Source organism: Anomaloglossus baeobatrachus, chromosome 12 (genome assembly GCF_048569485.1).
Source record: "Anomaloglossus baeobatrachus isolate aAnoBae1 chromosome 12, aAnoBae1.hap1, whole genome shotgun sequence".
In the NCBI taxonomy this organism is placed as follows: Eukaryota; Metazoa; Chordata; class Amphibia; order Anura; family Aromobatidae; genus Anomaloglossus; species Anomaloglossus baeobatrachus.
In genome coordinates, this window is record NC_134364.1 from 99,294,587 (window position 1) to 99,321,784 (window position 27,198).

At 52.0% G+C, this 27,198-nt stretch overlaps 2 protein-coding genes across 2 annotated transcripts in view; one reads left to right on the forward strand and one right to left on the reverse strand.

Moving 5' to 3' along the window:
* LOC142258170 (methyltransferase-like protein 25B) overlaps positions 1-20,614 on the forward strand; it is a 46,479-nt gene extending 25,865 nt beyond the window's left edge. Inside the window, exons 6-10 of the mRNA XM_075330665.1 lie at positions 11,492-11,635; positions 11,775-12,418; positions 12,506-12,690; positions 19,944-20,071; positions 20,229-20,614. Coding sequence (XP_075186780.1) covers positions 11,492-11,635; positions 11,775-12,418; positions 12,506-12,690; positions 19,944-20,071; positions 20,229-20,255 — 1,128 coding nt within the window. The 3' untranslated portion in view covers positions 20,256-20,614. The remainder of the gene's footprint in view (positions 1-11,491; positions 11,636-11,774; positions 12,419-12,505; positions 12,691-19,943; positions 20,072-20,228) is intronic.
* LOC142258182 (Fc receptor-like protein 3) overlaps positions 20,112-27,198 on the reverse strand; it is a 53,858-nt gene continuing 46,771 nt past the window's right edge. Inside the window, exon 9 of the mRNA XM_075330687.1 lies at positions 20,112-20,676. Coding sequence (XP_075186802.1) covers positions 20,623-20,676 — 54 coding nt within the window. The 3' untranslated portion in view covers positions 20,112-20,622. The remainder of the gene's footprint in view (positions 20,677-27,198) is intronic.

Below are 27,198 nucleotides of genomic sequence, written 5' to 3' on the forward strand. Positions count from 1 at the left end.
GTTCGGCTTCCCTCGACAAGAACATCTCTCTTTCACTTGCAACCAAAACATCACTTCAGTGGTGGCTCCTACCCACATCTCTGTCTCGGGGAAAATCCTTCCTCCCCCCAACCTGGGCCGTGGTCACCACGGACGCGAGCCTGTCCGGTTGGGGAGCGGTTTTTCTCCACCACAGGGCTCAAGGAACCTGGACTCCAATAGAATCGTCCCTTCAGATCAATATTCTGGAGATAAGGGCAGTATATCTAGCCCTATTGGCTTTCCATCGGTGGCTGGAGGGCAGGCAGATCCGAATCCAGTCGGACAACGCCACTGCCGTCGCCTACATCAACCACCAAGGCAGCACTCGCAGTCGTCAAGCCTTCCAGGAAGTCGAGCGGATTCTGCAGTGGGTGGAAGTCACAGGCTCCACCATCTCCGCAGTTCACATCCCGGGCGTGGAAAACTGGGAAGCAGATTTTCTCAGTCGTCAGGGCATGGACGCGGGGGAATGGTCTCTTCACCCAGACGTGTTTCGAGAGATCTGTCACCGCTGGGGAATGCCGGACGTCGATCTCATGGCATCGAGACACAACAACAAGGTCCCGGCCTTCATGGCACGGTCTCAGGATCACAGAGCTCTGGCAGCGGACGCTCTGGTCCAGGATTGGTCGCAGTTTCGACTGCCATATGTGTTTCCCCCTCTGGCAATGCTGCCCAGAGTACTACGCAAGATCCGGTCCGACTGCCGTCGCGCCATTCTCGTCGCTCCAGACTGGCCGAGGCGGTCGTGGTATCCGGATCTGTGGCATCTCACGGTGGGTCAACCGTGGGCGCTTCCAGACCGTCCAGACTTGCTGTCACAAGGGCCGTTTTTCCATCGGAATTCTGTGGCCCTCAACCTGACTGTGTGGCCATTGAGTCCTAGCTCCTAGCGTCTTCAGGGTTATCTCAGGATGTCATTGCCACCATGAGACAAGCCAGGAAGCCAACGTCCGCCAAAATCTATTACAGGTCTTGCCAACTTTTCTTATCCTGGTGCTCTGGTAACGGTTTGTCTCCATGGCCGTTTGTTTTACCCACATTTCTTTCATTCCTACAATCTGGAATGGACAAGGGTTTGTTCCTCGGCTCTCTCAAGGGCCAAGTGTCGGCGCTCTCCGTGTTTTTTCAAAAGCGTCTAGCCAGGCTTCCGCAGGTCCGCACGTTCCTGCAGGGGGTTTGCCACATGGTCCCACCTTACAAACGTCCGTTGGATCCTTGGGATCTTAACAGGGTTCTAACGGCTCTTCAAAAGCCGCCTTTTGAGCCGCTGCGGGATGTTTCTCTCTCCCGTCTTTCTCAGAAGGTGGCCTTCCTGGTGGTGGTCACATCACTTCGGAGAGTGTCTGAGCTTGCAGCGCTGTCATGCAAAGCCCCCTTCCTGGTTTTTCACCAGGATAAGGTGGTTCTGCGTCCTGTCCCGGAATTTCTTCCTAAGGTGGTATCCCCCTTTCATCTAAATCAGGATATCTCCTTGCCTTCCTTTTGCCCTAATCCAATTCACCAGTGTGAAAAGGATTTGCACTCTTTGGATCTAGTGAGAGCACTCCGGTTCTACGTGTCTCGCACGGCGCCCCTGCGCCGTTCAGACGCGCTCTTTGTCCTTGTCGCTGGCCAGCGTAAGGGCTCTCAGGCCTCCAAGTCAACCTTGGCTCGGTGGATCAAGGAACCGATTCTCGAGGCCTACCGTTCTTCTGGGCTTCCACTTCCTTCAGGGTTGAAAGCCCATTCTACCAGAGCCGTAGGTGCGTCCTGGGCTTTGCGGCACTGGGCGACGGCTCAGCAGGTGTGTCAGGCAGCTACGTGGTCTAGTCTGCACACTTTCACGAAGCACTATCAAGTGCATGCCTATGCTTCGGCAGACGCCAGTCTAGGTAGGCAAGTCCTCCAGGCGGCGGTTGCCCACCTGTAAGAGGGGGCCGTTTTCGGCTCTTTTTATTGAGGTATTCTTTTACCCACCCAGGGACTGCTCTTGGACGTCCCAATTGTCTGGGTTTCCCAATGGAGCGACAAAGAAAAAGGGAATTTTGTTTACTTACCGTAAATTCCTTTTCTTTGTCGCTCCATTGGGAGACCCAGACAATTGGGGTGTATAGCTACTGCCTCCGGAGGCCACACAAAGTATTACACTTTAAAAAGTGTAACCCCTCCCCTCTGCCTATACACCCCCCCGTGCATCACGGGCTCCTCAGTTTTATGCTTTGTGTTGAAGGAGGCTGACATTCACACAATGCTCCACATTTTAGTCAGCAGCAGCTGCTGACTATATCGGATGGAAGAAAAGAGGGCCCCTAACAGGGCCCCCGGCATGCTCCCTTCTCACCCCACTGAGTCGGCGGTGCTGTTAAGGTTGAGGTACACATTGCGGGTACAGAGGCTGGAGCCCACATGCCGTTTTCCTTCCCCATCCCTTAGGGGCTCTGGGTGAAGTGGGATCCTAACCGGTCATCCAGGCACTGGGACCGGGCTCCCTCCGCAGCCCCTGGTGGTATCTGCCGGACAGGAGACTGAGTATCGTCAGGGACATGGCCCTGCATCTACAGGTACTCTGTGTCCCCTTTGGGACGGTGCATGAAGCACCTTGGCCTCAGACGCTGCAGCGACTGCGGTGTGGTTTTTTTGACCGGGACTACCGCGCCGACCGTGCCTGTTTGCCGGCCGCGGTTTTTACTTTAGTCCCCGGCTTTTGCGGCCTAGTGTATTAATCTCCCGCCCCTGGGCCTGCCAGTCAGGGGGAAGGGCGGGACGGTCGGTATGACGCCGACGGTGAGGGCTGGAGCACACTTCGCTGTCCTCCTCCCCCCTCACTGTTCACTATGGGGCGCAGATTCCCGCACTTTTGTGGTTCCGCCCTCGGCTCCCTCCTCCCCTCGGAACGCCGGCAGCCACTGTTATATGGCTCTCAGTATGATTCTGCCGGTGGAGAATCTCAGAATGTGCTCTGCAGCTAATGGGAGAGGGGGTTCCTAACCGGTCGCCATGCACTGGGACCGGGCTCCATCCGCAGCCCCTGGGGGATTCTGACGGACAGGAGACTGGACATCATCAGGGACAGAGCCCTGCATCCATAAGGTACTCTGTGTCCCCTTTGGGGACGCTGCATGCAGCACCTGGGTTGCAAACGCCGCAGCGGTTGCTGTGTGGTTTGTGAGACCGGGACTACCGCGCCGACCGCGCCTGTTTGCCGGCCGCGTTTTTTACTTTAGTCCCCGGCTCTTGCGGCCTAGTACCATATACTCCCGTTCCCGGGCCTGCCAGTCAGGGGTAACGACGGGACGGCCGACGGGACGTCGGCAGTGAGGGCTGGAGCATACTTGGTATCCTCCTCCCCCCTCACTGTGCACTGTGGGGCACCAGTTTCCCATTCGGGTGCTGGCCACCCTTGGGTGCCGAAGTGTATATATATATATATATATATATATATATATATATATATATATATATATATATATATATATATATATATATATATATATATATATGGTATATGATTTCACTGTTCGGCAGCACTATTTGTTTTTGGCTATATACCCTCGCTGATTACTAAGAGGTGACAACAGCATAAGGGTACCAGGGCACAGGCTTTCTCTGCAACCTGTACCTCTTGTGCGGCTATATTGCCGGCAGGTTCCACCTATCATTGCAAATGAATGGCCCCTGGGGCACTCACTCAGCCGGAGCCTCCGGCACTGGTGGGACCCTCGGCTCAGGTGGTACCACCGGTTTCCACTGCACAGATGGCAGGGACAGAGTTTGCACGTTTGTCTGAGCAACTCTCTGAGTCGCTTTCACATTCCATGGCCCAGTCTATGAACAGAGGGGCTGCCGGCTCAGGTGGTACCACCGGTTTCCACTGCACAGATGGCAGGGACAGAGTTTGCACGTTTGTCTGAGCAACTCTCTGAGTCGCTTTCACATTCCATGGCCCAGTCTATGAACAGAGGGGCTGCTAAGATACTGGAAGCTTTGCAGTCCAGACCGGTAACACAGGGCCAGGGCGCTGTGAGTTCATCGCTCCCAGGCCCCTCTGGGTCGGTACAACAAGGGGCTCCTGGGGTAACACCCAGATCCCACGGTGAGAACTCCGACACGGACCGCGGCCTCAGACAGGCTAACCGGGCTCGCTGGGAACCTTCCACAACTTCATCACGCTGTTCGGGGTCTCAGCTTGAGGACTCTCGGGGGAATGAAGCGGAGGTCGCAGCTCAGGGCTCTGAACCTGACGTTGCTCTCAATCTGGTACACCTGAAGGGGACGCCATAGTAAATGACCTTATAGCGTCCATCAACCAGGTGCTAGACCTCTCTTCTCCATCTTCTCCTATGGAGGAGTCGGCTTCACAGCGGGAGAAACACCAGTTTAGGTTTCCCAAATGTACACGGAGTGCGTTTTTTCGATCACTCTAACTCCAGAGAGGCTGTCCAGAAGCACAGAACTTTCCGGACAAGCGCTTTACTAAGCGCCTTAATGACACACGTTCCCCTTTCCCCCCCTGACGTAGTTAAGGGTTGGGCTCAGTGTCACAAGGTGGATCCTCCAGTCTCCAGACTGGCGGCTAGATCCGTAGTATTAGTGGCAGATGGTTCATCTCTCATGGATGCCACTGACAGGCAAATAAAGCTTATGATGAAATCCATCTATGAAGCCATAGGCGCATCTTTTGCTCCGGCCTTCGCAGCCGTGAGGGCACTCCAAGCTATCTCAGCTTCTCTGGCTGAGATTAATGCGGTCGTCGGCCGCCCCAAACCGCATCCTCGGTCGGTGGCAGGCTCTCCCGCTTTTGCGACGCCTGGTGGCCACATTTCCAAGACCGATGGGTGAGAGACATTCTGTCTCACGGTTACAGGATAGAGTTCAGCTCTCGTCCTCCGACTCGTTTTTTTTTTCAGAACATCTCCGCCCCCCGAACGGACCGTTGCGCTTTTTCAGGCGGTGGGCACTCTGAAAACAGAAGGAGTGTTGATCCCCGTTCCCCTTCAGGAACGCGGTCGCGGTTTTTACTCCAATCTGTTCGTGGTGCCAAAAAAGGACGGCTCATTCCGTCCCGTTTTGGACCTCAAATTGCTCAACAAACATGTGACAACCAGGCGGTTTCGCATGGAATTCCTCCGATCTGTCATCGCTTCGATGTCCCAAGGAGACTTCCTAGCATCAATCGACATCAAAGATGCCTATCTCCATGGCAGATCACTCAAGAGCATCAACGCTTCCTGCGTTTCGCCATCGGGGACGAACACCTTCAGTTTGTGGCACTGCCTTTCGGCCTGGCGACAGACCCACGGGTCTTCACCAAGGTCATGGCATCCGTCGTAGCGATCCTACACTCTCATGGCCACTCGGTGATCCCTTACCCAGACGATCTCCTAGTCAAGGCACCCTCACGGGTGGCTTGTCAACACAGTCTGACCGTTGCTCTGGAGACTCTCCAGAGGTTCGGGTGGATCATCAATTTTCCTTGAGGCGCCTCATGCACTTCCTGGGGAAGATGGTGGCAGCAATGGAGGCAGTTCCATTTGCGCAATTTCATCTGCGTCCTCTCCAATGGGACATTCTCCGCAAATGGGACAAGAGGCCGACGTCCTTAGACAGGAACGTCTCTCTGTCTCTGGAAGCCAAGACCTCACTTCAGTGGTGGCTTCTCCCCACTTCTCTGTCAAAAGGAAAATCCTTTCTGCCCCCATCCTGGGCTGTGGTCACGACGGACGCGAGCCTGTCAGGATGGGGAGCGGTTTTTCTCCACCACAAGGCTCAGGGAACCTGGACTCCGACAGAGTCCTCCCTTCAGATCAATGTTCTGGAGATAAGGGTAGTGTATCTAGCCCTCAAGGCGTTCCATCGGTGGCTCGAGGGCAGGCAGATCCGCATACAGTCGGACAACGCCACGGCGGTTGCGTACATCAACCACCAGGGCGGCACTCGCAGTCGTCAAGCCTTCCAAGAAGTCCGGCGGATTCGGCTGTGGGCGGAGGCCACAGCCTCCACCATCTCCGCGGTTCACATTCCGGGCGTAGAAAACTGGGAAGCAGACTTCCTCAGTCGCCAGGGCATGGACGCGGGGGAATGGTCTCTCCACCCGGACGTGTTTCAAGAGATCTGTTGCCGCTGGGGACCGCCGGACGTCGATCTCATGGCGTCTCGGCACAACAACAAGGTCCTGGCATTCATGGCACGGTCTCAGGACCACAGAGCTCTGGCGGCGGACGCCTTAGTTCAGGATTGGTCGCAGTTTCAACTGCCTTATGTATTTCCCCCTCTGGCGATGCTGCCCAGAGTGTTGCGCAAGATCAGGTCCGACTGCCGCCGCGCCATTCTCGTCGCTCCAGATTGGCCGAGGCGGTCGTGGTACCCGGATCTGTGGCACCTCACGGTGGGGCAACCGTGGGCGCTCCCAGACTGACCAGACTTGCTATCTCAAGGGCCTTTTTTCCATCTGAATTCTGCGGCCCTCAACCTGACTGTGTGGCCATTGAGTCCTGGCTCTTAGCGTCCTCAGGGTTGTCTCAAGATGTCATTGCCACTATGAGACAGGCCAGGAAACCAACGTCCGCCAAGATCTATTACAGATCTTGGAAGATCTTCTTAGCCTGGTGCTCTGAGAGGGGGTTTACCCCCTGGCCGTTTGCCTTACCCAGCTTTCTTTCCTTCCTTCAATCGGGATTGGACAAGGGTTGTCTCTCGGCTCTCTCAAAGGTCAAGTCTCGGCGCTTTCCGTGTTTTTTCAAAAGCGTCTAGCCAGGCTTCCGCAGGTCCGCACGTTCCTGCAGGGAGTTTGCCACATAGTCCCACCTTACAAGCATCCGCTGGAACCCTGGGATCTCAACATGGTTCTACGGGCTCTTCAAAAAAACACCTTTTGAACCGCTGCGGGATGTCTCTCTATCACGTCTTTCGCAGAAGGTGGCATTTCTAGTGGCGGTTACTTCACTCCGTAGAGTGTCAGAGCTTGCAGCGCTATCATGCAAAGGCCCTTTCCTGGTATTTCACCAGGATAAGGTGGTTCTGCGTCCGGTCCCGGACTTTCTCCCTAAGGTGGTGTCCACTTTTCATCTCAATCAGGATATCTCCTTACCTTCATTTTGCCCTCATCCAATTCACCAATATGAAAAGGATTTGCATTTGTTAGATTTAGTGAGAGCACTCCGGATCTACGTGTCTCGCACGGCGCCAATGCGCCGCTCTGATGCGCTCTTTGTCCTTGTCGCTGGCCAGCGTAAGGGGTCGCAGGCTTCCAAGTCAACCTTGGCTCGGTGGATCAAGGAACCGATTTTTGAAGCCTGCCGTTCTTCTGGGCTTCCGATTCCTTCAGGGCTGAAAGCCCATTCTACCAGAGCCGTGGGTGCGTCCTGGGCATTGCTGCACCAGGCTACGGCTCAGCAGGTGTGTCAGGCGGCTACCTGGTCGAGTCTGCACACTTTCACGAAACACTATCAGGTGCATACCTATGCTTCGGCAGATGCCAGCCTAGGTAGGCGAGTCCTTCAGGCGGCGGTTGCCCACCTGTAAGAGGGGGCCGTTGTTTCGGCTCTTTTTATCGAGGTATTCTTTTACCCACCCAGGGACTGCTTTTGGACGTCCCAATTGTCTGGGTCTCCCAATGGAGCGACAAAGAAGAAGGGAATTTTGTTTACTTACCGTAAATTCCTTTTCTTCTAGCTCCTATTGGGAGACCCAGCACCCGCCCTGTTCCCTTCGGGCTGTTTGTTCTTTTGTGTACACATGTTGTTGATGTTGATTTGTTCTTATGGTTCATGGTCTTCAGTTCTCCGAACATCCTTCGGATTGAATTTACCCTAGACCAATTTATAAGTTTTCTTTTTCCTGCTTTTGCACCAAAACTGAGGAGCCCGTGATCCACGGGAGGGTGTATAGGCAGAGGGGAGGGGTTACACTTTTTTAAAAGTGTAATACTTTGTGTGGCCTCCGGAGGCAGAAGCTATACACCCAATTGTCTGGGTCTCCCAATAGGAGCTAGAAGAAAAGGAATTTACGGTAAGTAAACAAAATTCCCTTTTTTTGTTCACAGCATATTGCCTAGGACACCGACCACCGCTGCTAGATAGGATTATGTAAGAACTGCGCATGTTTTCCTTTCTGTCGAGCTTATACGTACTTGTTTCAGAGCTGGAGCGCATTGTTACCTCCAAATTTCAGCCTTCCTCAGTACAGTGCTTACAAGCTAGACAGCAGCGGCGGTCGGTCTTCTAGACAACATGCTGGCAATGAAAAAAAGTGTTAATATCTCAAGAACGGCTGCAAATTTTAATAAGCAGTAAAGGCGGCATTACATGCTACGATTTATCTGACGATATGTCGACGGGGTCACGGATTCCGTGACGCACTTCCGTCATCGTTAGCGACGTTGTTGCATGTGACACCTACTAGCGACTCCGAACGATCGAAAATAGGTTGAAAATCGTTGATCGTTGACATGTCGTTCACTTTCAAAATTTTGTTCATCGTAGCAGCAGACATATTGGTACGTTTGACACCCTGCAAACGACGAACAACATCCACACGGCCGCCTTGGTCAAACAATATATCTGTTGTGAATGTCAGTTATGCTTTTGCTGCTGTGAGGCTCCCTCTGGTGGCCAGGAATGGTTTGGACAGAGACCAGGTGTGCTGGAGCAATGGGTGTTTCCATTGCTAACTCTCTTCCTATTTAAACCTTGGTCTGCTAGCATTCTGAGCCGGTTGTCATTTGTTCTTTAGTTTACCAGCCTGCTTCATCCTGCTCCAGACCACATCTACCCCAGAAAAGTGCTTGGTTCTTTCTTATATTGTTTTGTTCTTTTTGTTCTTATCTGGGTTTGTTATTTTCTGTGGTTATTGTCAGTTTATTTGCATGCAGGAATCTTCCCTCTCAGTTGCTTAGCTGGGAAGCTCCCTACATGTAATACTATTGTATGTTTTGAGGATTTCGATAGCGTAGGGCAATGATCAGCAGAGACGAGTTTGTGGTACAAGATGTTTATAATATGTAACCACGGTAGATACACAACGGAAATACACAGTATAACAAACACATAAAAATACCTTTCTGAAACGGAGCGAAGGGGATTCCCGGGGCCACGCACCGGACTCCCCCAGGGAGACCACCAGAGCGAACCCCTATACAGGGACTGTCCGGCAATCAACCCCGGAAGGCCTAAATGCGCCGCAGCCGGGACACAAGGGGCAAGCGGTAAAGTCCAGAAGTGTCCGTACGGAATGAAAGTCCAGAATGGTTATGAACCGGAAGAAACCGGGCAGACGTGCTGACAAAAGGCGGCAGACGGAGTCCGGGCACAGTTTGAAGAAACCGGGTATGGTCCAGAGTCGGTCGGTAGATTTTCAGGAGGATCCAAAGGTAATCCAGTAGCAGCAGCAGCAAAGCAGGAGCACACAGCAAGCAGTATACTCAGGCACTGGACTAAGCTTAGAGGCGGCCTTTTAAGCAGCTGGACAGGAAGTAGGGCAACAGAACACAAAACTCCATGTTAACCGAGGGCAAGCTTTTTCAAAAGAGGACTGGAAAACCCGGAAACCTGACACTACAGCTATGGAGTATTGCTCCTATAAGTCCATGTGTTTGTTGCTTTTTGAATTCGTAATTGTTCCTGATTTCTATTCATTGGTATGACAAGAGCGCCTGCTATAGGACGGAGTTCAGATCCAGCGATCTGAGGACTTTTTGTACTATCAGGTATTTGGATTTTTGCAGGGTTTTTCTCTGGCCACCATCAGCCCCTTTCCTATCCTGTCCTATTTAGTCAGTGGGGCCTCACCTTTGCTAATCCTATCATCCATCTGTGTATTGTGTTTTCCTATATCACCGTAGTCTTTGAATGTGGGGGGCTTGCTATACCTTTGCGGTCTATTTCTGAGGCAGAGAGATATTCATCCTTCCTTCCTTCAGGATAGTTAGTTCTCAGGCTGGGTTCGCGGTGCACAGGATGTTAGTTCACCCCTCGGCTACTTCTAGTGTTGATGGTTAGTAAGGGGATGGCGGCCAGATTAGTTGCCAATGCTCTTGTCACCTTTTTTGCCAATGATCTATTGTGATCTTCCATGGTTCCGGATCATAACAATATCGCTGAACGATTTTGCGTCGCTTGTGCGATCGTTACATGTGACCGCTAATAAACGACCTATGAGCGACCTCGGCAAATCGTAACTACGATCTGGGCGTGTCACATCGCTAATGAGATCGTCAGATAAATCGTAGCATGTAAAGCGACCTTTAGTTGCAAAAGTGCTTGTTTTTACATGCACTATCCGACAATATCTAAGATATAAAGCTGTGTGTGTGTGTGTGTGTGTTTGTGTGTCCGCTAAAGGAATCCGCACCGTCGCATTTACAAGTACAAACTTTTGCACAGACACCCCATGTGACTCAGGGAACGTCATAGATTATGTTTTGACAGGAAAATATAACCCCGCGCTTTACAGTTATTCTCCAAAAAACCTCCCTCTATTAAAGTCAATGGAGCTGCGTTCTAAAGGTCATTAATAGTAGCTGTGATTGGTTACTATAGGAACAAAGGACATTCATAGTATAAGAACCTTATATGTGAAGTAATAAAATGTCGGTGAGGAGACGGATAGAGAGAGACAAAAACAGACAGGCAGACATAGGCAGACAGAGTAAGAGGCAGACAGGGAAAGAGGCAGACAGGGAAAGAGACAGACAGGGAAAGAGACAGACAGGGAAAGAGACAGACAGACAGGGAACGGGACGGGGAAAGAAGGGAAACTAGTATTGCTTTACAGTTATAGGAATATTTGAAAAAAGAGACACTTAGCTTATGTATTGGCCAATGCATGTGAGCCGCAAGAGACGCACCTTGCCGTGGTGACCGGGCTCACATGAATTGGCCAATACATAAGCTAAGTGTCTCTTTTTTCAAATATTCCTATAGCTGTAAATCAATACTAGAGTTTCCCTTTTTCATTGTTATTTTAGTGTGCAGCTGTATATATTTTGTAGTTGAAATGTTTTTTCAGCTAGCACCTTGCTCACATTTGTTGGATGTGCGGATCAGTCTTTTGTCATATTTGTAGAGACGGGGAAAGAGACAGAGAGAGACAGGCACAGACAGACACAGAGATACAGAGAGAGACAGAGACAGACCCAGAGAGACAAACAGGGAAAGAGACAGACACACAGAGAGACAAACAGGGAAAGAGACAGACACACAGAGAGACAAACAGGGAAAGAGACAGACACACAGAGAGACAAACAGGGAAAGAGACAGACACACAGAGAGACAGACAGAGAGATAGGTGGAAAGAGACAGAAAGAGAAAGAGACTGTTACTATCCCGGGCAACGCCCGGGTACTACAGCTAGTATATATAAAAATTCAAATAACCCCCTTAAATGGGATGTGAGTGCTTAGCATTGTTCTTGGTGTATCTGACTATCCATCCATGAAGATGACTGCTGGATGCTTGCTGATCACCTCTCCATCACTACATTGTCTTTTTAGGGTCACCTGTCAAGGGTCTTATCCTTTGGTCAGGGACTTGGCGTCACAGCAGTAGAAGCTGACCAAAACCTTGTGTCCATGGCTGTCAAATTCGACCGAGATCTCATTTACATGCTGAAAAAGGAGCAAAACAGGCAGACAAAGGTGCCTTTAGAAGTCAACTTTACCTGTAACCTGTCATTTTTTTTTTTGTCTAGTTTGGTACGGTCATGGCTGGGGGACGGGACAAGCAATATCTTTTCATTCTTTTCACTTATGCATTTTTCTTTCTATCTCCTTCAAGATCGCTGCTTACGATATCACCAGCATCACGTCAACCAGACCTCCACGTCACGTCTCGGCTTGTGTAGACCCTCAAGCCTCGTGGGAAGAATTTGTACATCAGATAACGAGTCACGAAGATACTGGATCCAATATGAGTCCGACCAATACACAAGACCCAATAACGGCTGCTGTAAGTTCTTTAGACCAGCACCATTTTACTCAGAAGGACAACTTTATATTAACCGGACTCCATGCCTGCGGGGACCTCAGCGTCGCCATGCTGCGCCACTTCACCCGGTGCCCCCACATCATTGGCATCACCTCAGTTGCCTGCTGCTATATGAAATTGACCACTTGTGAAGTGCCGCAGCCTCCAGGCATCCTGGCTCCATCTCCCTGCAGTGACTCACACCTACAACAGTTCGGCTACCCTGTAAGCTCCTGCGTCTCTGGACTCCCCGGCCACAAACTTTCCTACAAGACCAGAGAGGTGGCTTGCCATGCCATTGAGGATTACATAGAGCGCCTGAAAGGTGAGAGTGACATATTAAGGATTCATTGTTACAGGGCCGTGCTGGAGACTGTGATCCGGGGTATAGATCCCACCATGAAACGCGCCGGGGTGCAGACCATCAAGAATGCTCACAAGCTGCCTTTTACAGAGTAAGCCTAAACTTAAAGGGTTTTTCCAGCACTACTCACTTACACATGCAGCGCTGATGGACATTGTGTTCGGGTTTTTTTTTTCAGATATGCCAAGAAAGGCCTGCGTCGAATCGGTTTAGATCCTGATGCCCCCCTCAGCCTCACCTTAGTAGAAGACATGTTGTCCCAGCACCAGAAAGTGGTGGCATTCTTCAGTCTGGCCCTGCTGCTGGCCCCACTGGTGGAAACCCTGATCCTGCTGGACCGGATGATCTTCCTACAAGAGCAGGGTGAGCATCACGTCACTATATATATATATATATATATATATATACACACATACATACATACATACATACATACATACAGTTCAGACCAAAGGCCAAAGGTTTGGACACACCTTCTCATTCAAGGAGTTTTCTTTATTTCTTTGTCGCTCTATTGGGAGACCCAGACAATTGGGTGTATAGGCTATGCCTCCGGAGGCCGCACAAAGTATTACACTCAAAAGTGTTAAGCCCCTCCCCTTCTGCCTATACACCCCCCGTGCTCCCACGGGCTCCTCAGTTTTTTGCTTTGTGCGAAGGAGGTCAGACACGCACAGCACAGCTCCACAGATTGGTCAGCAGCAGCTGCTGACTATGTCGGATGGAAGAAAAGTGGGCCCATATAGGGCCCCCAGCATGCTTCCTTCTCACCCCACTCTTGTCGGCGGTGTTGTTAAGGTTGAGGTATCCATTGCGGGTACAGAGGCTGGAGCCCACATGCTGCTTTCCTTCCCCATCCCCCTCAGGGCTCTGGGTGAAGTGGGATCCTATCGGTCTCCAGGCACTGAGACCGTGCTTCATCCACAACTCCTGTGGAGCCTGCTGGATAGGAGCCGGGTACCGTTCAGGGACATGGCCCTGCTACGTGAAGGTACTCTGTATCCCTGTGGGGACCGCGCACGGCAACACCTCAGCTTTGCTGGGTGTGCTAGTGCACCGGGGACCGCGGCGCTGACCGGGTTAAACTGTGCCATTACACACTCAGCGTCGCTGAGTGTGTTTATATGTAGGGGCTACCGCGCTAACCGCCGCTGCCATGGGAAACTGCGGCGCGGCTGGGACTTGTAGTTCGCCGGGGACTTCGGCGTCGGCCGCGCTTTTACGGCGGCCACGCTTATACTCGAGTCCCCGGCTTGCTTGCGGCCTAGTTTCCCTTTCTCCCGCCCTCAGCCCTGACAGGCAGGGGAAGGGCGGGACGCTGCACGGAACGAGCAGCACTGAGGGCTGGAGTATGATTTCCATACTCCACCCCCCTCACTGTGCACAGTGTGAGCATCTCGGCCACGACCACGGCTCCCTCCTCTCGTCAGGACGCCGCAGCCATTCCTGTCAGCTCCTCCGACGCTGCAGAGAGGGACAAACCCTGGAAGACCCAGACACGGTCTCTGGTGGCCTCATAACCGCTTTAGGCGGATGGTAAGCAGCACCTGGTGCTGTAGTGTATTGATACATTATTTGTTTATAGTATATATTTCACACTGTATGAGCACAGTTCATTCTGGCTATATACCCTATTGTGTTACTCAGGGAAAACAATAGCATGGCGCCCACAAAGGGCAGGGGTGCCAAAACACAGGCTTATTATGCTGCCTGCGTCGCTTGTACGACCCAGCTGCCGGCAGGTTCCATTGACCCTCATTGTGTGCAATGTTCGGCCCCTGTGACACTTCTTCAGCCAGGGCCTCTGCTAAGAGGGGCCCAGGGGGAGCCACCTGTTGACACTGTCCTAGTGACGGGGACGGAGTTTGCAAAACTCTCTGAGACTATGGCTAAGATACTAGAAGCCTTGCAGTCCAGGCCGGTATCTCAGCAAAGGGACTCTGTTGAATCGTTGTTCCCTGGCCCCCCTCAGTTGGACCAACAATGTCCTCCCGGGGTATCTCATACATCCCAGGCTGAGGGTTCTGACTTAGACCCCAGCCCCAGACCGACTAAGCGGGCTCGCTTAGAATTTCCCTCGACATCATATTGTTCAGGGTCTCAGCGGGGGGAATCTCTGGTTGATGATGCGGAGACAGCTGATCAGGATTCTGATCCTGAGGGCGCTTTCAATCTTAATACTCCAGACGGGGACGCCATAGTGAACGATCTTATTGCGTCCATCGATCAAATGCTGGATATTTCTCCCTCAGCTCCTCCGGCGGAGGAGTCAGCTTCTCATACACCGAGTATGTTTCTAGACCACTCTGATTACAGAGAGGCAGTCCAGAATCATCATGCTTGTCCAGATAAGCGTTTTTCTAAGCGCCTTAAGGATACACGTTATCTTTTTCCCCCTGACGTGGTTAAAGGTTGGACTCAGTGTCCCAAAGTGGATCCTCCAATCTCCAGACTGGCGGCTAGATCCATACTTGCAGTGGAAGATGGGGCCTCGCTCAAAGATGCCACTGACAGGCAGATGGAGCTCTGGTTGAAATCCATCTATGAAGCTATCGGAGCTTCTTTTGCCCCAGCATTCGCAGCCGTATGGGCGCTACAAGCTATCTCAGCAGGTCAAGCGCAAATTGAAGCAGCCACATGCACGGCCGCGCCACAAGTGGCATCCATTACCACCCAGATCTCGGCAATTGCGTCTTACGCTATTATTGCTGTCCTGGACTCTGCGAGCCGTACGGCGGTCGCGGCCGCCAATTCGGTGGTACTCCGCAGGGCCTTGTGGCTACGGGAATGGAAGGCAGATTCTGCTTCCAAAAAAGCGCTTAACCAGTTTGCCAATTTCTGGCGACAGGCTGTTTGGCGAGCGTCTGGATGAAATCATCAAACAATCCAAGGGAAAGGATACATCCTTACCCCAGCCCAAACAGAACATACCCCAACAGAGGAGAGGGCAGTCGAGGTTTCGGTCCTTTCAGGGCGCGGGCAGGTCCCAATTCTCCTCGTCCAAAAGGTCTCAGAAAGAACAAAGGAACTCTGATGCATGGCGGTCTAAGTCACGTCCTTAAAAGGCCACCGGAGGCGCCGCTAACAAAGCGGCTTCCTCATGACTTTCGACCTCCTCTAGTAGCATCCTCGGTCGGTGGCAGGCTCTCCCACTTTTGCGACACCTGGCTGCCACAAATAAAAGACCGCTGGGTGAGAGACATTCTGTCTCACGGTTACAAGATAGAGTTCACCTCTCGTCCCCCGACTAGATTCTTCAGGTCATCCCCGCCTCCCTAGCGAGCCGAGGCTCTTCTGCAGGCGCTGCGCACTCTGAAGGCAGAAGGAGTGGTGATCCCGGTTCCTCTTCAGCAACTGAGCCACGGTTTTTACTCCATCTTGTTTGTGGTCCCAAAGGAGGACGGGTCTTTCCGCCCGGTCCTGGACCTGAAACTGCTCAACAAACATGTAAAAACCAGACGGTTCAGGATGGAATCCCTCCGCTCCGTCATCGCCTCAATGTCCCAAGGAGATTTCCTTGCATCGATCGATATCAAAGATGCTTATCTCCACGTACCGATTGCTCCAGAGCTCCAGCGCTTCTTGCGCTTCGCCATAGGAAACGAACACCTGCAATTCGTGGCACTGCCGTTCGGCCTGGCAACAGCCCCACGGGTTTTTACCAAGGTTATGGCTACTGTAGTAGCGCTCCTACACTCGCAGGGTCACTCGGTGATCCCGTACTTGGATGCTGATCAAGGCACCCTCTCAAGAGGCATGCCAACGCAGCCTCGACGCTTCCCTGGAGACTCTCCAGGGTTTCGGGTGGATCATCAATTTTCCAAAGTCAAATCTGACACCGGCCCAATCGCTGACATATCTTGGCATGGAGTTTCATACCCTCTCAGCGATAGTGAAGCTTCCGCTAATCAAGCAGTAGTCACTACAGAAAGGGGTACAATCTCTCCTTCAAGGCCAGTCACACCCCTTGAGGCGCCTCACGCACTTCCTGGGGAAGATGGTGGCAGCAATGGAGGCAGTCCCTTTCGCGCAGTTTCACCTGCGTCCCCTTCAATGGGACATCCTACGCAAATGGGACAGGAAGCGACGTCCCTCGACAGGACCGTCTCCCTCTCTCAGGCGACCAAAGCTTCCCTTCGGTGGTGGCTTCTTCCCACTTCATTATCGAAGGGGAAATCCTTCCTACCCCCATCCTGGGAAGTAGTCACGACGGACGCGAGTCTGTCAGGGTGGGGAGCGTTTTTTTTTTTTTTTTTCTCCACCACAGGGCTCAGGGTACGTGGACCCAGCAAGAGTCCTCGCTTCAGATCAACGTTCTGGAAATACGGGCAGTGTATCTTGCCCAGAAAGCGTTCCAGCAGTGGCTGGAGGGCAAGCAGATCCGAATTCAGTCGGACAATTCCACAGCGGTGGCATACATCAACCACCAAGGCGGCACACGCAGCCGGCAAGCCTTCCAGGAATTCCGGCGGATTTTGATGTGGGTGGAAGCCACGGCATCCACCATATCCGCAGTTCACATCCCAGGCGTGGAAAACTGGGAAGCAGACTTTCTCAGTCGCCAGGGCATGGACGCAGGGGAATGGTCCCTTCACCCGGACGTGTTTCAGGAGATCTGTTGCTGCTGGGGGGTGCCGGACGTCGACCTCATGGCGTCCCGGCACAACAACAAGGTACCAATGTTCATGGCACGGTCTCAAGATCCCAGAGCTCTGGCGGCAGACGCCTTAGTTCAGGATTGGTCGCAGTTTCAGCTCCCTTATGTGTTTCCTCCGCTGGCACTGTTGCCCAGAGTGTTACGCAAGATCAGGACCGACTGCCGCCGCGCCATCCTCGTCGCTCCAGACTGGCCAAGGAGGTCGTGGTACCCGGATCTGTGGCATCTCACGGTCGGCCAACCGTGGACACTACCAGACCGAACAGACTTGCTATCTCGAGGGCCGTTTTTCCATCTGAATTCTGTGGCCCTCAACCTGACTGTGTGGCCATTGAGTCCTGGACCCTAGCGTCTTCAGGGTTATCTCAAGACGTCATTGCCACTATGAGACAGGCTAGGAAACCAACGTCCGCCAAGATCTATCACAGGACGTGAAAAAAATTTTCTGTCATGGTGCTCTGTTCAGGGTTTTTCTCCCTGGCCATTTGCATTACCTACTTTTCTGTCCTTCCTTCAATCTGGACTGGAAAAGGGTTTGTCGCTCGGCTCCCTTAAGGGACAAGTCTCAGCGCTCTCTGTGTTTTTCCAGAAGCGCCTAGCCAGGCTTCCACAGGTACGCACGTTCCTGCAGGGGGTTTGACACATCGTTCCACCTTACAAGCGGCCGTTAGAACCCTGGGATCTAAACAGGGTTCTGATGGTTCTTCAGAAACCACCATTCGAGCCAATGAGAGATATTTCCCTCTCACGACTTTCGCAGAAAGTGGTTTTTCTAGTAGCAGTCACTTCTCTTCGGAGAGTGTCTGAGCTAGCAGCATTGTCGTGCAAAGCCCCTTTCCTGGTGTTTCACCAGGACAAGGTGGTTCTACGTCCGGTTCCGGATTTTCTCCCTAAGGTGGTATCCTCCTTTCATCTCAATCAGGATATTTCCTTACCTTCTTTTTATCCTCATCCAGTTCACCAATGTGAAAAGGATTTGCACTTGTTAGATTTGGTGAGAGCACTCAGACTCTACATTTCTCGTACGGCGCCCCTGCACCGCTCGGATGCACTCTTTGTCCTTGTCGCTGGCCAGCGTAAAGGGTCACAGGCTTCCAAATCAACCCTGGCTCGGTGGATCAAGGAGCCAATTATCGAAGCTTACCGTTCGGCTGGGCTTCCGGTTCCCTCAGGGCTGAAGGCCCATTCTACCAGAGCCGTGGGCGCGTCCTGGGCTTTGAGGCACCAGGCTACGGCTCAGCAGGTGTGTCAGGCGGCTACCTGGTCGAGCCTGCTCACTTTCACGAAACACTATCAGGTGCATACCTATGCTTCGGCGGATGCCAGCCTAGGTAGACGAGTCCTTCAGGCGGCGGTTGCCCACCTGTAGGAAAGGGCCGTTTTACGGCTCTCTTAAGAGGTATTATTTTACCCACCCAGGGACTGCTTTTGGACGTCCCAATTGTCTGGGTCTCCCAATAGAGCGACAAAGAAGAAGGGAATTTTGTTAACTTACCGTAAATTCCTTTTCTTCTAGCTCTAATTGGGAGACCCAGCACCCGCCCCTGTTTTTTTGTGTACACATGTTGTTCATGTTGAATGGTTTCAGTTCTCCGATATTCCTTCGGATTGAATTTACTTTAAACCAGTTTATAATTCTTTTTCCTCCTTCTTGCTTTTGCACCAAAACTGAGGAGCCTGTGGGAGCACGGGGGGTGTATAGGCAGAAGGGGAGGGGCTTAACACTTTTGAGTGTAATACTTTGTGCGGCCTCCGGAGGCATAGCCTATACACCCAATTGTCTGGGTCTCCCAATTAGAGCTAGAAGAAAAGGAATTTACGGTAAGTAAACAAAATTCCCTTCTTTCAAGACTGAAAATTGTAGATTCACATTGAAGGCGTCAAAACTAAGAATGAACACATGTGGAATGAAATACTTAACAAAAAAGTGTGAAATAACTGAAAATATGTCTTATATTCTAGGCTCTTCAAAGTAGCCACCTTTTGCTTTGATTACTGCTTTGCACACTCTTGGCATTCTCTTGATGAGCTTCAAGAGGCAGTCACCAGAAATGATCTTCCAACAGTCTTGAAGGAGTTCCCAGAGATGCTTAGCACTTGTTGGCCCTTTTGCCTTCACTCTGCGGTCCAGCTCACCCCAAACCATCTCGATTGGGTTCAGGTCTGGTGACTGTGGAGGCCAGGTCATCTGGCGTAGCACCCCATCACTCTCCTTCTTAGTCAAATAGCCCTTACACAGTCTGGAGGTGTGTTTGGGGTCATTGTCCTGTGGAGAAATAAATGATGGTCCAACTAAACGCAAACCGGATGGAATAGCACGCCGCTGCAAGATGCTGTGGTAGCCATGCTGGTTCTGTATGCCTTCAATTTTGAATAAATCCCCAACAGTGTCACCAGCAAAGCCCCCCACACCATCACACCTCCTCCTCCATGCTTCACAGTGGGAACCAGCCATGTAGAGTCCATCCGTTCACCTTTTCTACAAAGACACGGTGATTGGATCCAAAGATCTCAAATTTGGACTCATCAGACCAGGCTGTGTAAGGGCTATTTGACTAAGAAGGAGAGTGATGGAGTGCTACACCAGATGACCTGGTCTCCACAGTCACCAGACCTGAACCCAATCAAGATGGTTTGGGGTGAGCTGGACCGCAGAGTGAAGGCAAAAGGGCCAACAAGTGCTAAGCATCTCTGGGAACTCCTTCAAGACTGTTGGAAAACCATTTCCGGTGACTACCTCTTGAAGCTCATCAAGAGAATGCCAAGAGTGTGCAAAGCAGTAATCTTAAGTAAGTGTAGCTGGTGTCCTTTTTTCTCACCAGGCCAGGCCTCCACTGTGCAGGCAAAGGCTGTAATGGAGGTGCTAAATTTGCGTTCATATAGTGATCCCATCCTATACCGTGACTTTAAGCTCCTTTTTCTAAGTCATATAATATTATATTTTCCTCTTTCCCCCCAGGATTTCAGTGTGACGTCGTCCCGTTATTTAAACCCGAGTTCTCCCCGAGGAATCTGGTCCTTGTCGCTACCAAAGGCATCCGTCCCCTGTGTGAGGTGCTGGAGGGGATGACATGGAGTTCCCCGAGGGTAGGATAGACGTGCAGATTGTTACTTATCAAGACCGAGAAGTTATTATTTATTTTGAAATAAAAAAATCAAAGGTTTATTTGAAAGTATTTTTTACATTTTTGACCCCACACAAAACTAACCGATTCATTATCAAATTTCTCCCATTTCACACCAGGGTCCTACAAACGCAGATTTTCAGTGAGATCGTCCTTTTAGTCTTTACACGTTACCTTCTTGTGACCGGTGGGGAGAAGAAAAGTGTTAGAACGCCACCAGCTCCTCCTAGGGTGCCGCCGTCACCCCATGATGAGCAGGGTCTCCTCCATCCGGTGAATGACGGGGTCTTGGTGATCAGGTTACGTTTCCCGGCGGCGCCCGGACCGTCCTTCATCCTCAGGATCAGCGCGAGGTCGATGATTTTATAAGACTGGAATCTCCAGACCACAGGGCGCGCTCCGTTTCTTCTTGTCTTGTAGACGTCTCATTTTTCTCTCTTTTTTTTTTTTCTACTGTGCAGTTTTTGTCCGCCACCATCTTTTAGATAAATGGATAAATACAGAATGCCGGGTTTATTGCTTTATTACATTGAGAGGAGCCGATATTTCCATCGGAGGAGCTGCCATCTGTTCCACAGTTGTGAAATTATGTGAGTAGAGGGGAGGAGAAAGAAAAGAAAACGTTAGTTCTTACTTACAGCACATCTGCAGCCATTTATATATTGTTTGGAAGACACAGGACTTCTGAAGTTACAAAGACATTCTTAAAGGTAACCTTTGCTTAAAGGGGTTGTCCATACAGAATGGATTGGAGTCTGTCGGTCACTCCTATAGACGGAGTATGGAGCGGTGGTCTCACGTGATTACTACCACTAAGACCTGCTCTTAGAAGGTGGGTGTCCATTGACCACTATCCGTTTTACACTTGATATTGTATAACATAACAACCTCTTTAAGTGACATTTGTACATTTCCATCCCCTACCATAGTATGTAGCTAAGTGTGGTTTTTTTGTCTTCACCTCTGTGCTTTGCCCTGCAGCTTCTCTCTTACTTTGTCTACTTCCTGGCTCAGTTAGCACATCAGGTTTATAGTGTGGTAGTCACTACCCAGAATGCATTCCTCTCTCTGCGGTCTCTTTAGGATGAGCGAGCAGACCCGGCTATGGTCGGGAGTGAGGAGATGGCCTCTCATGTGGCAGGGTACGGTGACTGAGGTATTTACTTGAAAACAAAACCTCATCCTTATACAGCGAATCCAAAAAAAAACTCAGAAAAGAGGATTTTTCACTATGTAGAGAGATGAGACCTTCTGCACGTCTATAGAAAAAAAATCACATCACGCTTTTTTTTTTTTTTTTTTGCCATTAGAATAAAATTCAGTCCACGTTTGCCATATGTGACCCCATCCTTATGTCACTTCATGGCATTTCTTCGGCGCTCTATTGGGAGACCCAGACGATTGGGTGTATAGCTTCTGCCTCCGGAGGCCACACAAAGCATTACACTAAAAAGTGTAAGGCCCCTCCCCTTCTGGCTATACACCCCCCGTGGGATCACGGGCTGCTCAGTTTTCAAGCTTTGTGTGCGAAGGAGGTCATACATCCACGCATAGCTCCACTGTTTGTAGTCAGCAGTAGCTGCTGACTATATCGGATGGAAGAAAAGAGGGCCCATATGGGGCCCCCAGCATGCTCCCTTCTCACCCGTGGTGGTGTTTGTAAGGTTGAGGTACCTATTGCTGGTACAGAGGCTGGAGCCCACATGCTGTTTTCCTTCCACATCCCCTGGTAGGGCTCTGTGGAAGTGGGATCTTGCCGGCTCCCAAGCCCTGAGGCCGGGCTCCATCCACAGACCCAGAGAACCTGCTGGATTTGGAGCATGGGTACAGTCAGGGACAAGGCCCTGCATCATTCAGGTACTCTGTGTCCCCGGCAGGCACGGACACACTCAGGGCTTGCTGAGTGTTATAGTGCGCCGGGGACAGTAGCGCTGTGCGCTGGGGTTAGGTCACTGCAGCCTTGCTGAGTGACGATACATGTTGGGAACTACTGCGCCGACCGCTCCTGGAACGGCGGCGCAGCTGCGACTTGTGGTGCGCCGGGGACTTCGCGCCGACCGCGCTTTTACGGCGGCGGCGCTTCTAACTTTAGTCCCCGGCTTCTGCGGCCTAGCTCCGCTTCGTTCCCGCCCCCACCCTGTCAATCAGGGTAGGGGAGAGACGCTGTTCAATAGGCAGCGCCGAGGGCTGGAGCGTTATTTACATGCTCCAGCCCTCTCACTAGGCACAGAGGGAAGCAGGCTTCCCGCTCTTGGTCGGTGCACGCCCAGGGCCCGCCCCTCTCCACAGGACGCCGGCAGCCATTACCACATGCAGTCTGGCTGGGGAAAGGCAGCAGGCTCTGGGAGACCCAGACTAAAGGGATTTTGGCGACCACACACCCGCTCTTAAGCGGGCGGTAAGCAGCACTTTAGTGCTAGCCCCACTAGTGCCTCAGTGTTATATTAGTGTACTTTTTTTCTTAGTACCATATATATATATATAGTTGCACTGTAAGGCTGGACACCCTGTATTGCTCTGAGGAGACAGCAACATGTCATCCGCAAAACGCAAGGGTGCCAAGGCACAGGCTGTGTACACTGCTTGTACTGCATGTGGGGCTGATCTACCGGCAGGCTCCAATGACCCCCATTGTGTGCAATGTTCAGTCCCTGTGCCACTTCGTCAGCCGGAGTCTATGGTAGTAGTGACCCAGGCAGAGACGCCTGTAAGTCCTGCCCCGGTGACAGGGACAGACTTTGCAGTTTTCGCTGATAAGATGTCTGTGACTATGACAAAAATCCTTGAGGCCTTGCAGTCCAGGCCAGTTATTCAGTCCATGGACACTGCTGTGTCTTTGCTCCCAGGTCCCCCTCAGTTGGAACTGATCCGTACTTCAAGGGAGTCCCAGGCATCACAGGCTGAAGTCTCTGACTCAGAGGACAGTCCCAGGCAGCCTAAGCGAGCTCGCTGGGAAAGACCCTCGACGTCATCACACTGCTCAGGGTCTCAGCGAGAAGAGTCTCTCTGTGATGAGACTGAGGACGGTGATCAGGATTCTAATCCTGAGACCCCTCTCAATCTGGATACCCCTGATGGTGACGCCATGGTTAATGCCCTTATATCGGCCATCAATAGACTGTTGGATATTTCTCCCCCAGCTCCTTCAGCAGAGGAGGCAGCTGCACAGCAGGAGAAGTTCCATTTCCTGTATCCCAAGCGTAAATTGAGTGCTTTTTTGGACCACTCTGACTTCAGAGAATCAATCCAGAAACACCACGCTCATCCAGACAAGCGTTTCTCTAAACGTTCTAGGGATACACGTTATCCTTTTCCCCCTGACGTGGTCAAACGTTGGACCCAGTGTCCAAAGGTGGATCCCCCAATTTCCAAGCTTGCGGCTAGATCCATAGTCGCAGTAGAAGATGGCGCTTCACTTAAAGATGCCATCGACAGACAGATGGACCTTTGGTTGAAATCTGTCTATGAAGCTATCGGCGCGTCGTTTGCTCCAGCATTCGCGGCCGTGTGGGCACTCCAAGCTATTTCAGCTGGTTTAGCACAGGTGGATGCTATCCTACATCCAGCAGTGCCGCAGGTGGCGTCCCTAACTTCGCAAATGTCTGCGTTTGCGACCTATGCTATCAATGCTGTCCTAGACTCTACGAGCCGTACCTCTATGGCGTCCGCCAATTTTGTGGTTTTGCGCAGAGCCTTGTGGTTAAAGGACTGGAAAGCAGATGCTGGTTCCAAAAAATGCTTAACCAGCTTGCCATTATCTAGAGACAGACTGTTTGGTGAGCCATTGGCTGAAATCATTAAACAGTCCAAGGGTAAGGACTCTTCCTTACCACAGCCCAGATCAAGTAAACCTCAGCAGAAAAAGTGGCAGTCGAGGTTTCGGTCCTTTCGAGGCTCGGGCAAGGCCCAATTCTCCTCGTCCAAAAGGACTCAGAAGGAACAAAGGAGCTCAGATTCCTGGCGGGCTCACTCACGCCCCAGGAAAGCAAATGGAGGAACCGCTTCCAAAGCGGCTACCTCATGACTTTCAGCCTCCTCCCTCCGCATCCTCGGTCGGTGGCAGGCTCTCCCGCTTTTGCGACATTTGGCTGTCACAGGTCAAGGACCGGTGGGTAACAGACATTTTGTCTCGCGGGTACAGAATCGAGTTCAGTTCTCGTCCTCCACCTCGGTTCTTCAGAACCTCCCCACATCCCGACCGAGCAGATGCCCTGCTGCAGGCGGTGGACTCTCTAAGAGCAGAAGGAGTGGTGGTCCCTGTCCCCCCTCAGGAACGAGGGCGAGGGTTTTACTCCCATCTCTTTGTGGTTCCAAAAAAGGACGGCTCCTTCCGTCCTGTTCTGGACCTAAAACTGCTCAACAAGCATGTGAACGCCAGGCGGTTCCGGATGGAATCCCTCCGATCCGTCATTGCCTCAATGTCTCGAGGAGACTTCCTTGCCTCAATAGACATCAAAGATGCCTATCTCCACGTGCCAATTGCTACGGAGCACCAACGTTTTCTACGTTTTGTGATAGGAAACGACCATCTTCAGTTCGTAGCTCTGCCATTCGGTCTGGCGACAGCCCCACGGGTTTTCACAAGGTCATGGCGGCAGTGGTGGCAGTCTTGCACTCTCAGGGACACTCGGTGATCCCTTACTTAGACGATCTACTTGTCAAGGCACCCTCTCTCGAGGCATGCCAACTCAGCCTGAATGTTACGCTGGAGACTCTCCAGACTTTCGGGTGGATCATCAATTTTGCAAAGTCAAATCTGTCACCGACTCAATCACTAACGTATCTTGGCATGGAGTTTCATACTCTCTCAGCGATAGTGAAGCTTCCGCTGAACAAGCAGCGTTCACTACAGACAGGGGTGCAGTCTCTCCTTCAAGGCCAGTCGCACCCCTTAAGGCGCCTCATGCACTTCCTAGGGAAGATGGTAGCAGCCATGGAGGCAGTTCCCTTTGCGCAGTTTCATCTGCGCCCACTTCAATGGGACATTCTCCGCCAATGGGACGGGAAGTCAACGTCCCTAGACAGGAAAGTCTCCCTTTCCCAGACGGCCAAGGACTCTCTGCAATGGTGGCTTCTTCCCACCTCATTGTCTCAGGGAAGATCCTTCCTACCCCCATCCTGGGCAGTGGTCACGACAGATGCGAGTCTGTCAGGGTGGGGAGCAGTTTTTCTCCACCACAGGGCTCAGGGGACGTGGACTCAGCAGGAGTCCACCCTTCAGATCAATGTTCTGGAAATCAGGGCAGTGTATCTTGCCCTCCTAGCCTTTCAGCAGTGGCTGGAAGGAAGGCAGATCCGAGTCCAGTCGGACAACTCCACAGCGGTGGCATACATCAACCACCAAGGAGGGACGCGCAGTCGGCAAGCCTTCCAGGAAGTCAGGCGGATTCTGACGTGGGTGGAGGACACAGCATCCACCATATCCGCGGTTCACATCCCAGGCGTAGAAAATTGGGAAGCGGACTTCCTCAGTCGCCAGGTTATGGACGCAGGGGAATGGTCCCTTCACCCAGAAGTGTTTCAGGAAATCTGTCGCCGCTGGGGGGTGCCGGACGTCGACCTAATGGCGTCTCGGCACAACAACAAGGTCGCGGCATTCATAGCGCGGTCGCGCGATCAAAAAGCTCTGGCGGCAGACGCCTTAGTCCAAGATTGGCCGCAGTTCCGGCTCCCATATGTATTCCCGCCTCTGGCACTCTTGCCCAGAGTGTTACGCAAGATCAGATCCGATTGCAGCCGCGCCATACTCGTCGCCCCAGATTGGCCGAGGAGATCGTGGTACCCGGATCTGTGGCATCTCACGGTCGGCCGACCGTGGTCACTTCCAGACCGGCCAGACTTACTGTCCCAAGGGCCGTTTTTCCATCGGAATTCTGCGGCCCTGAACCTGACTGTGTGGCCATTGAGTCCTGGATCCTAGCGTCTTCAGGATTATCCCAAGGAGTCGTTGCCACCATGAGACAGGCTAGGAAGTCCACCTCTGCTAAGATCTACCACAGAACGTGGAAGATTTTCTTAACCTGGTGCTCTACTCAGGGAGTGTCTCCCTGGCCATTTGCATTGCCTACTTTTCTTTCCTTCCTACAATCGGGGTTAGAAAAGGGCTTGTCGCTCAGCTCCCTCAAAGGGCAAGTCTCAGCACTATCCGTGTTTTTTCAGAAGCGTCTGGCACGACTTCCTAAGGTGCGCACGTTCCTACAGGGGGTTTGTCATATCGTGCCCCCGTACAAGCGGCCGTTAGATCCATGGGATCTGAACAGGGTACTAGTTGCTCTCCAGAAGCCGCCTTTCGAGCCTCTGAAGGACGTTTCCTTTTCTCGCCTGTCACAGAAAGTGGCTTTTCTTGTTGCGATCACGTCTCTTCGGCGAGTGTCTGAGCTGGCAGCTCTGTCATCCAAGGCTCCCTTCCTGGTGTTCCACCAGGACAAGGTAGTGCTGCGCCCCATTCAGGAGTTTCTCCCTAAGGTAGTATCCTCGTTTCATCTTAATCAGGATATCTCCTTACCTTCCTTTTGCCCTCATCCGGTTCACCGGTATGAAAAGGATTTACATTTGTTAGATCTGGTGAGAGCACTCAGAATCTACATTTCCCGCACGGCGCCCATGCGCCGCTCTGATGCACTCTTTGTCCTTGTCGCTGGTCCGCGCAAGGGGTTGCAGGCTTCTAAAGCCACCCTGGCTCGATGGATCAAAGAACCAATTCTTGAAGCCTACCGTTCTGCAGGGCTTCCGGTTCCTTCAGGGCTGAAGGCCCATTCTACCAGAGCCGTGGGTGCGTCCTGGGCATTACGACACCAGGCTACGGCTCAACAGGTGTGCCAGGCAGCTACCTGGTCGAGTCTGCACACTTTCACCAAACATTATCAGGTGCATACCTATGCTTCGGCGGACGCCAGCTTAGGTAGAAGAGTCCTGCAAGCGGCGGTGGCCTCCCCGTAGGGGAGGGCTGCCTTGCAGCTCTAATATGAGGTATTTCTTTACCCACCCAGGGACTGCTTTTGGACGTCCCAATCGTCTGGGTCTCCCAATAGAGCGCCGAAGAAGAAGGGAATTTTGTTACTTACCGTAAATTCCTTTTCTTCTAGCTCT